At 41.8% G+C, this 11608-nt stretch overlaps 2 protein-coding genes across 2 annotated transcripts; both read right to left on the bottom strand.

Moving 5' to 3' along the window:
- Positions 1 to 622: 622 nt before the first annotated feature.
- On the bottom strand, positions 623 to 2949 carry LOC115693842 (uncharacterized). The gene is made up of 2 exons (XM_056311501.1): positions 915 to 2949; positions 623 to 841 (listed from the first exon to the last, which is right to left on the bottom strand). The coding sequence occupies exon 1, from the start codon at positions 2265 to 2267 to the stop codon at positions 927 to 929; it is 1341 nt and encodes a 446-aa protein (XP_056167476.1). The 5' UTR covers positions 2268 to 2949; the 3' UTR covers positions 623 to 841; positions 915 to 926.
- Positions 2950 to 4785: 1836 nt separating this feature from the next.
- LOC115693841 (uncharacterized) lies at positions 4786 to 11246 on the bottom strand. Its single transcript, XM_030620901.2, is given in 8 exon segments — positions 4786 to 5895; positions 6052 to 6123; positions 6742 to 6927; positions 7058 to 7181; positions 8122 to 8273; positions 9098 to 9176; positions 10543 to 10879; positions 10882 to 11246. Coding segments are annotated over 8 exon segments (1872 nt in total). The 5' UTR covers positions 10988 to 11246; the 3' UTR covers positions 4786 to 5079.
- Positions 11247 to 11608: the final 362 nt, after the last annotated feature.

Below are 11608 nucleotides of genomic sequence, written 5' to 3'. Positions count from 1 at the left end.
AAAATCTCCTGATTCAAAACCAAGCAGTCTAAATAACCTACTGAAAAGAATCAAAAAGACAACGCTGAAATATTCTAGAGTTATGTGATGCAAGACTTATATCTTTGCTGATGGAGAGGGATTTGAACCCCCAGTTTTCCTATCAATACTTTGGTCAATGGAAAACATCCTAGATAAAAGAGAATCATGGGGCAATATTGGAGTTCTCTATGTGTGGAAAAGTCAAAATGATTGATGCACAGAGAATACACAATTTAACCCGTAGTCAATAGCAACTCTAATAAGGACTTATCATCTCCTGAATAATGAAAAAGAGTCAAGTTATCCCTCAACCAACCTATTAAGGACTTGATTTAATCACAAGCTTGCAAGAAAAAACGTCGTCTCCTTACGAAGAAGCAACGTGTATAAGACTCACACAATTGAAAGAATAGAAACAGATCTAATTCAAGGCCAATTATATCCTATCTTACACTGCTAAGAAATCCAGAAGGTTGCAATAGCAAACTAATTATTGATAGAAAGACAGGAGTTTGCTTGAACAGCATTCATACATTCCCAAAGCTAAAATATGCAGCAGAGGATATGAACAGACTTAGAACAATTTAAGGAGAGAAGAAAAGGCACAAATCCAGCGGCTAAAGATATATCACAAGTTAAAACCAAGTACATGAGAGACATTACAAGATGAGGCTCAACAACAAGAAACAGACCATCATATATTGCCACTCATCTAATAGCGGAATATCTTCTCTTTTTTGCAATAAACATCTACTACTGGAATTTGAGTAGCACCGCTCCACTGAATAATTAACGGCGGCTACTAGCCACAGAAGGAAAGCTGCATTTCATGTTGATAAAATCAGAAAGGACTCCGACCAAAAAAGAAAAAATTCAAAAAGGACAAGACTCACCTGGCTATCTATCTAACTAAAGTCAACACCCATCTCCTTTCGTTTCAATTCTAAAGCCATACGTTCATTCTCAAGCTTCATCTTTTCATTTTCCATCTTCATCTTTTCTAATTCGCGGTCTCTTTTCCTGCAAAATCTCTCCCATTTGAAGCGCTGTTTCTCCAACTCCAACATCTCGTATTGAATTTGTAACTTCTGTTCTTCAAGTTGAAGTGAATGAGATTCATTCAACTGCTTCTGTAACCAACCCGCCCTATTCTCTGAAAGAGTTTGATTCATATCAGGATGTACAACATGAGAATGGGAATGGGAGCTTTTGTTGTACTCTTGAACATTCAAGGAAGTCCCAAAACTGAAATCTTCATGGCCTTGGACTTGCTTCATCCTCTTTGCAGAACCCTGCAAAACCCCACACATTGCCCTGCCATCGCCATGAGGAGCATGATTATCCTCATGTTCGTCATGATCATCATTATCCACATCTTGATCATCCTCATCAAAGTCATCAAGGCTGTTTCTTCTGACATCATTCTCATGATCATCTCTACTTCTGAGAGCCTGCTGCAGAGAGCGTTGTAAGCCTGGGTCATGAGGTAGATGTAGCCGATTGCTATTGTGGTAAGAGCACATCTCTTCATAGAACAAATGCTTTGAGCTCAAAATTTTCCTGACATCATCCTTCTCCTTCTCCGTAAGGAACTCTATCACATCCAAAAGTGCAGGATTCTCGACCACCTGGCAAGAAGTCCCCCGACCAAGCATATCGTTGAGTTTCTTGTACCTCTTATTAAGGTCATTGAACTTATCCTCACACTGCTGAGGTGAGACATGGTAACCCCTCTCAGCCAAAACCTTCGAAATCGACTTCCATTTACCCTTTTTCTGTAAGACAGCAAACTTTCTTCGTCCCCCGCCCCCACAATCTGAACCTGAATCTTCACCTATATAGGAGACAGCAGTGATCAGAAGTTTAACCATCTTATCAGTCCATTTCACCCGTTGCCATGGTGACCCTTTTTTCCCTTTGCTTACATCATTATGACTATCAACACCATCTTCGGTAAAGCTTGGATCATCGTCATCACTCGCCGAGTTCTTGCACCTCTCCCCTTTGTTAAAATCTCCCACAGAGATCATCTGATCGCAACCTGGCAACGTTCCCATGGTAAGCGGGAAACCCTCATGGATCGAGGGGTGGACCCCAGGTGTTTGGCGAGGATGAGGGTGATGCTGCTGATGAAGAGTGTGCGATTGTTGCGCTGGACCGTGGATTTGAATTGACCTATGCAAATCTAGACCTCCATATGCAGGATTACCTGGGATCATACCTCCTTGTGACATATTCCCTTCCATTGCTTTTCGCAAACAACAATTAATCAAGACACGCGAGCTTTTCTCACTTAAAAGTTAAAACCCTATCTTATAAATTTCTTAAGCGAGCATAGCCATCTGCCAACGCAATTCATCCACCCTGAGGGCCAAAATGAAGCAAACCATCTCTTTTTTTTTTTTACCTAGCTCAAGCAAATTCCACGCACGTTTCGGGATCCTTCTGACAGTTCCCAGATCCTCAAAGCAAGCACCTTTCACATCACAGGAGCACTAACCCAACCATTACAACAAGGATCCCACAAAAAATCTCCGTGACCAAGCTTAATCCCACCGATTGCAGCTCAACCCTTCACGCATCCCCAGGCACACCAAAATCACCACAACTCGAACCAAAACACACCCAAGATTTTCAACAACCCAGAATGTTGTGCAACAGAGAGAAAGAGAACACCCACTTATCTGAGCAAGACCCTGAATAGAGCTTCGCAGCTCGACAGCACCAAGAGCATCTCCAGAAAATAAGGCGAGGAACCAAGGCAGGCGCTCACGAAAGCCAGAACCATCCGGCCTCAAGAGGGCTCTAAAGGAAGGACCTTTCTTGAGGAGGAGAGAGAGAGAGAGAGAGAGAGAGAGAGAAGCGGATTCTTGAAAAATAAAAACTCGGTCATTATATAGTACTGCACCTACAAGAAGAGGGTTTCTTGTTTTTTTCCTTCAATATTCTTATCTTTTTCTTTTGCCATTGTCGTTGTGTTCGCGTTGCGAGCATCAGATGAAGTTTTTCTGAAAAAGGGGCCTCCTTTTTGCAGGTTCAGTGTATGGAGAAAGATCCGTCGGGCCCGCCGTCGATGTCCCAATCAATCCAAAGACGGTATACAAAACTCCAGAGGCCATCATCCCCACGTCAAACCAAAGTGTATTCTATGTGGAATAATGCCAAGAATGATAAGAAAATGACAATTGGGGAGGAAAAGAAAATTGCCAACGGGACTGCTTTCTCACATATTATTGGAACCACCCCTCCCACCACAGCGATTAGCTGGGGGGAACGAGCGCAATTTGCAGTAGATTAGCATGCTTTTGTATGCTTTCGTGTGGCAACTTGTCCTCCAAGTGGGGGTTTTGATATGTTTATGTGATTAGGTGGTGCTTAAATAATGAACCGTCAGGTTGGTTATAGAATAGTATTGTTTGGCGTCATGACGAGGAGTGTTTGTGCAGTTCGGTTCGGTTCAATTCGGAGGTGTTTTTTGCCCGGGCCGAACTTATTGGTTTGAGAAAGTCTCGACTCGGACTAAACCAAGCCAATAAAATTGCAACTCAAATTGTGCCGATAACTTCGAGCTATTTGGTTTGGTACGGTTTCAAACTTTTACCGCTAAACTGATTGGTAAGTAAGAAATTCTAACACATAAGTAGATTGTCTAACTTCAACGTGGAATGGAAGTTAACAATAGATGCACATATTTCCGCACATATTTCCACACACTTACCGAAAGAAAGAAAGAAATATAATCACAATTTTCATCCGATTAAATCATTAAATACTGAGAAAACTTATTTAACTAGATAGAATGACGCATAATATCGTAGAAAAGCTCTTTCGCAGGTGTTAGTTGAGATTAGAAATCAATCAATAATAACTGACTTGAGAATTAGAAATCTCTTATTTAATAGAATAGAAGAATCTTGGATAGGCAGAATTTGCTTGGTTAGGCCAAATTCCAAATTTCATAACTATATGGACCCAATCCGACCTAACAAGCCAAGAGCGAAAACCTAAACAAAAACCGAACCGATAAATCGCTAAACTGCACTTCCTGATTTGGCTCGGTTTGTCGGGTTTTAGTTTTCCAGGAAACACGCCTAATTGCCAATGCTTCTGTTGTTCATTTTGACGGTCCATCGAGGCATGGTTGTGGAGTCGTATCCGAACACCCCTAAATCCCCCTTTAAAAACAATATTTCGTCGGATCATCGAGAAAGATACAAAAGAAGGGGCGTACGCTCACGTAAAAGTTCACATGTAAAGTTCATGCATGTAGTACAAAAAGTCGAAAATATTGGCGATTGGGTCCCCCATCGCCTTTTTCTATTCTCTTTCTTTAGGTTTCTTTTCTCCTGCCAAAAGCAATGCTCCCGTTTTTCTGTTAACACAAGTCCAAGTCCGTGACGTTGCGTTTCCCTTCTCTTTTTGAAATTGGGAACAAGGAGGTGTACTGGAGAATACAACGTTGAGAGCAACTGACTTGTGATTCAGAACAAAGAGTTGAATTGCCAACTCAGCATGAGTTGAAAAGTGCCCGAATCGACGAATTCCAAGAAGGTAGATTTGACCCAAAAAAGTTTACCGAGACCACGCAAAATTTCACTACCATTACAACAAGAGATCAGCCTCCCGAGTCAACAAATGATGCAACTAAAAAACAAATCCAGCAGACTAGATTCGGCATGCCTTATTAACAGTTCCCCCCGAGAGGCCGAAAAATTGGCTAGTTACCCACCAAAGCTACATGTGAATTAATGGTACATAGTGATATGACCCATAAAAATCAATATGTCCCGCCTTTCCCTTCAATTGCTGATAAGAAACAATCAGGATGAGAGAGATACATCAGTACAACACAGTAAAGGCAGGCAATGGATATACTTGAGACAGACAAAGTAAAGTATTAGATGTCCCGATTTAACATGCCCAAACGATTACCCTCCTCTTGTCAATCGACATGTTGGCACAATCTTACACGCATTTCAAATGCTGTCCACCGCTTTTCTTAGTTCCCGTGAAGCGCACACGAGCCATGTCAAGCCAAATCGAATGCTTAATTGACCTTCACACGATACTTGGAGGGTCCCCAACCCAGTTACACACAGCACGAGGCCACCGAGTGCGTATGCAGTCCACAAGGGGTGCATGCTGAGGAGGCTCGCGTTTAGCCACTTCAGCATCCTTTGTGCTCGACGGATCCCCACCTGAACCAGAGGGCGCTGCCGCCATGAATTCTTCGGGGGTCCATCGTGGTGGGACAGAAACTCTTAATTTAGTCAGTCTAGGCCTTTGAACTGGAGCCTCACTTCCCAAGTTCGCTTGGCCATTCAAATCAGATTTTGCAATTCCATTGAAATGGTAAAGATCAAACACCTTTTTGCCCATCAATCCAGAGGAGTCCTTTAGACCTCCCATACTGCTGTCTAGATCTAATATGACCTGCCAAAATTCACTCCACACGATAAAGCCCGAGCTGCAAAGCTGATCAACTTTTTCCGGGGGAAGCCTGACGTCAGTTTCCCTTAATACTTGATGGAATCCTTCCACACCAATAAAACCACCCCCTCCACTCTGATCTTGTGCATCAAAAGCCCTCCGAATCTGTGATTCCCTTTCTTCTAGTTCGTTCTCTTCCTGAACAATGGTATCAAGAGCAAATAGAACTGTGTAATGGGACTCACTTCCCACAACCCATATAGGCCAGTTAGGGCACTTTAAATGCTGACCAACCTTGCAAAAGTTAAGTGATTCTAACAGAGTCAGAAACCCAACTTCCACGCATGTTGATACACCCTTTAAAAACATACCACCGCCAAGATCCATCCTTCCATCGAAAACATTGGGCACAGCCTGCCCGCAAAGTAGCAAGTTTACAATTTCCTGCCCCAAAACAATCGTAAGTTTGCATCAAAATTTTCTCCACATCTTCACCATATAGCATTAGCACAGTAAATAAGACACAAGGTATTTATCAGAAACATCGTAACTGCTGAACCACCAAATGGAACAATAAATTCTTAACGCAATGATAGTTACCTGCGATGCATGACCAAATGGTGCAGTTACCAGAGGCAGACTGGGATCATCTCTGTCAGCTTGAACGGCATCCTGCAATTACAGAATGCCTCGACACCATTATTTCCTTTGTTTGTTCATCATCAACTACATTTCCTTTTGCATTAGTTTTCCAGCGGATCAAATTTCTTATTATTTCAGATTGTCGGTTATTATCCCAGCATCCTTTCTGTGGCCTAACAATATAGCATGATTTGAAGTCTCGACCAACATAAGTATTTGATCACTTCTGAGTTCTGACTTTTGGGCAAGAAATAAAGAGTAACTAATAAAAATGAAAAACCATTCTGACTAATGACAGGTGGATGATACGAGCAGTACTGTACTAATATCGATAGGAATCATAGAACTTAGGCGGCCAAAAGAATAGGAAATAGAGCTGCTCCTCCTGAATCAAGGAAAAAAGGTTTCATGCCCAAGGCAGATACCATCGCTTTGCAACAAATTCGATTAATAAGGCTAATGGAAATGAAAACATTGGCCGTGTCAGATACGTGTTTTAATCTATGAACATATACTGTTAAAATATTTAGCTCTTAAAGAAAGAGTAATTGGATAGCAACCAAAGTAAATGGGAATAGACACAAATATCTGCAAACTAGTAGTTGACAAGCTTGCCAGATAATTAGTATGAGGGAAAAGGTAGCATACCAGTCCACGAGAAAGTAAAGCGGAGATAAGAAATAGCAGCGCTCCCATTCGACTTTGAAAAACGGGAAGTGTTGCTTCAAGCCTTCGGAAAACAGTAGCATGCACACTATAAGTCTCGACTCTTAGAATTTTCTGCAAATCAGAAGCTGACTCTATCGGAAGTCCCTCCAGAGCTTTAATAGTACCCTAAGAAACAAAAAATAATGGCAATGAGTTTAATTAATTTAAAAAGGAACTTCCAAAGGCAAGTCAAACAGTAGAATCAAAACCTATATTGCTGCCTTAAAAGTACATGAAACACCAACCTATCGCCTACCTCATCCTTTGAACCATCCGCAGCCCCCTCAAGTTCTTTACCAGTAACGCTTAAAGTGGCAATAACTGCCCTTTTATTACTTCCACAGAGAAATAAAATCTCACTCATACTTCTTATCAGTGCCCTGTCATTGATAATAAGAAAAAAAGACATTGCTGGTTATCTCAGTTAATTTCTATTCCAACTTGCATATCAAAGTAGCACAGCTAATGGAAACAAAAAAAACAACCACTAAACTGTGAGACAAACAACCTTCCAACCAACAACATACCACATGTAACCATTTTCACGCTTAGAATATATTTGAAGTTGTTGCATTATTTCTACTAGCTCATTTATAGAGTAAAACGAGTTCCACAAAATTGGGATAAATCAATTAAAAGGATTTGGTTTGCAGCGACTCAACATCAGTCCTTGTCAGAAAATATTTGGAAATTTCTAGTACTGAAGGGCATCGGTCCACATCCAATAGATCATAACGACAGGTAAACTAGGAAAGAGGAAGTCTCCAAAAGATACCTTTTAACCTATTCGTCATCAAAGCCCACAACCTGTCTTTACCCTAGCCAAGAAAGGGACCAGTGCGTTGCAACAGGCAATAACAAATTGATCAAGTAATAGCAAAAGCATTTAAATAATTGACATACATGTCCAGGTTTTACTATTATCACGTGTTAATCAACAAACTTAGTTTACCAAATCACAAGTCCAGGTTATGGTTTGGGAGCAGAACCTTGCCATTGCGTTCCTTGTAATTTTTTCAATTTTTCAAAAGTTTTGGCATTCTATACATATGCCAATCAATATAATCTAAAATATGAGCAAAAGTGAGCTGTAATCGAAAGAGACAGCCAATAGCTTACAGAACTAAACGAAAATCAACCACGTGGAGAAAAATCAACCAAACAACCTAAACATGATTGCTGATGAGGACAATGTACTCAACCCAACCAAAAAACTCAAACCAACCAAAAAAAATGAGGAAGTAAACAGAAGCAGAAACAGAATTCCACTAACAGCAGGCAACAACCAAGAAAACAATAAACTCTCTATAGATTAATTACCTCAATTTTTCACTGTCTATAAGGGAGGCAAAATTATCTGAACCTTGAAATTGTCTTCGAGATGATGCTTTTGGACCAAGGTTTGGTGAAATAGTCGATGCAGCTTTATGCAAATCGTCCGGAAAGAAAAGAAGATACTTGAGAACAAAAGCCTACACGAGGAAACTTTTATTATTGCAAACAACATTAGTAAAAGAATACAACATGATCCTAAAAGCAGACAATGAAACCAACTAGATAGGCACTAAAATGTTGACAGCCATAAACCTGTCCCAGAAACTGTCTCAAATAAGTGATCACAAAATGCACCCAACACGCAACACCACATCACCAGTATCAACCCACAACATTAAATTTATTCACCACAAAAACCAACTGTCAATAAAATATTACGACTAAAAGAATATAATGATGGATGCCGGATAGATTAAAACTCTGCCAAATTGTAAGTTCAACATGTAGCCGCCTGCATTCACTAACAACATGATTGATTGATTTTGTTGTCATTATATAGTTATTTGTTCGCTCTATTGCAAACTCAACAATAAGCTGTAGAGCCTGCCTGCCAATAGATCATAGTGATGAAAGCTGCATTCAGTATATATACCCATTTCCTAAATGAATTCAAGACATCCTCTTCGACGATGTCCTAATATTCAAGGAAAAACCATATGCAAAGCCATCTTTATGAGACCAAACATAGTTCAGGCCAGATTGAGACCCGACCTAAAATTGATGTTTTTTCCAAGGGAATTGGGCCCTTAGGATCCCAATAGACACGCTTCACATTTCTAGAAGTCAAACACAGAAGATTTTGAAAGGCATACTTGCTAAGTACTTATCAGCAGAACTGGTTCATAAACCAATAGCCTTGTATCTCCACAATATAAATTTGACAATTATAAAACCTAAATGCAACAAACACAATATACATCCTAAAATAGCAGTGTGCGATGTTGAGAAAACAAGGCATTACTTGTACAGCTGCTAAGACACCGCAGGGCCCTCCTTCATGCTGCACTAGGCCCATGGATGTTTCTGGATCAGGGCTAAACCTGAAGTGAGGCTTCGATGGCATTAGTCAGCTAGGTGTATAAGACCCTTAATTTAAATCATCAATATAAGTTTTACAGCAGCATAGATGATGCAAATGTAGTGAGCAGACAGGAGAATCAATGAAAAACAAACTTCTCTAGTGAAATGAACACGGATACCAATAAGACTTCGTACAGATATTAGAGCAGTCAATTTCACTAGGATCACTATACAGGTAGTACATCACCAGATTGCTCAGGCATAATCAACAAAAGAAGAGCCTCCAACATTAAAAAGTTGATTCTCGTGTCCACTAAATATCTTCCCTTCACTCTGTATTTGCCAAAAGGTTGTCCAACAAGATTTTTAGAAGCAAGTGATCAGGCATATCAACATGGATTGCTAACTGGAGTCAACAACGCATTCCAACGTCAATTTACCACTATGATTCATCTCTTTCTTCCAGATACATCCTAAAACTACCTTACTATACTTTTTATTAACTTGTCGTCAAGTCAAGCATAAGTAGAGCGGGTAACTTACAAACTAACACTGCAGCATGGCAGCAGCAAAAACAAAGAGATGCAATCGACATCCAGCCTTTAAAAGATTATCCATCAGCATCTTCATTTATATACTCCATACTTAGCTCTTAAACCGACTAGCGACATCTTGCTTTTTCTTCTATTGCTAAGTGAAAAAAAGACATGCAAATAAAAGTAACAGAAATACAATTTTCAATTATCCACAATGTGTCCCGGAAGAATCTTTAAAAGCACATTGCCTGATTTTTTTTAATCACAGAATTGATGAGGCATAATCAACATGAGAAGCTGTTCGAAGAAAATGATGCACACGCACCAACTCAAGGCATAGCACAATTTTTTAATTCACTTCCAATGCAATCACTGTGATGCCTCTCTTACTTCTAAAGACGTCATAAAACTATCTGAGTCAACTTTATGTTGCCTTATTGACCTCAAAGGAAGAGTGAGCAGATAATAAACATTAACTATGGCTACAAAGGAACCGCAAAGCGATGTTGCACTTCCAAATTCTAAACAACTATTTAGTCGCACTGTTTAATCATATGCTTACTCCATACTCAGCTCATAAACCAAATGCGAAACATAAATGCAAGAATTGACAAAGAAATCCAAATGAATGGCATCCAATATCAATTGCATCTCCGTTATATATACATTATAAGGATTTGCACAAGACAACTCGCTCAAACTCACAGATTTGTACCCATAGAACAAACACCGTTCCCAATTACATCGAATCATGAGAATTTTGTTATGGGTTCCTGGGATTAACTATGATTAATAGCACAGAACAATCAGAAGAGAAATTCAGCACATTTCGGTCGCCTGCACCCCATACCTTATTCCTTGATTACTCCACTGCGCGAGAATTCCTCTCGAAACATCGCCCCCGAAAACCATCGAGAACAACTGATGCGCTTCTTCGCTCGACAGTCCCCTCCCAGTTTGCCCATCATCCACACCGAATCCCCCGTCTCTCCTCGGGACAGGCTTAGACTTCTCGTTATTCGGCGTCGTCGACACCGGCGACGGGGACTGTGACGGAGACGGAGCAGGCGACGGAGGCGACGCCGCTCCAGCGCTCCTCGCGGCCAGCATCCTCTTCTCGGCCGCGGCGGCCATGAGCTCCCTCTGCATCCGGCGGCCGTCCTCCGGCGACGAGCACCCGGCGCGGCGGCGGAGGCGGCGGCGTCCCTGGGCTTGCTCCGCTTGGGCTCCGGCGGCGAGTGCTGCATGCTGAGGCGCAGCGCCATCTTCAGGTCCTCCTCCTCCTGATCCGCCATCAGCGACCGCCCCCCGCCGGCCCCGCGGAAAGGGATCTCGAAAAAAAGCGCCGAGGAGAAGAAGCAGAGGAAGCGATCTAGGGTTTCTCCCCGGGCGCTCCACCGGCTACTCCATCATCGGCGTCGTCGAATCGGCGGCGGTTCGCGGAGATCGACGGCGAAGGGAGGATCGATCGCGCCGGGGGGGAGACGGTCGGAATCGAGGAGGGAGGATCGAAAGCTTTTCTCTGATCCGGGGGGGGGAGGGGCTCGGAATCGCGCCGATTTAAAACATTTCAGAGGAGGATGATCGTCGGGGAAGAAAGGAATCGCAGTTCCTTCTTCGTTTCTCTCTCCCTCTCTCGTCGTGGAACGAAAACGTCGTCGTTTCGCCTCGAGGCAAAACGGCGCTGAGGAAGGAAGCCTGGCAAAGTTAACGTGTGGTGGGGCGTGGGGGACTAGTGTGGTTTGCTCGAAGAAATGGAAAGACCGATTATTTTTGTTGTTTTTTTTTTTCTGTGAATAGAAATGGAAAAATTGATTCGCAATATCTCTCTTGATCAACCCTTTTTTCGAGCATTAAAATAAAGATTAGAAATTGTCGGGTTTCGAGAAAAAAATTGACCATGCCCGCGCACGTGA

The sequence above is a fragment of the Syzygium oleosum genome, unplaced genomic scaffold (genome assembly GCF_021117445.2).
Source record: "Syzygium oleosum isolate NSW1041296 unplaced genomic scaffold, Sole_v2.1 Sole_v2.05, whole genome shotgun sequence".
Lineage (NCBI taxonomy): Eukaryota > Viridiplantae > Streptophyta > Magnoliopsida > Myrtales > Myrtaceae > Syzygium > Syzygium oleosum.
The sequence above is the reverse complement of the archived record's forward strand: the minus strand, read 5'-3'. Positions and strand labels throughout refer to the sequence as shown.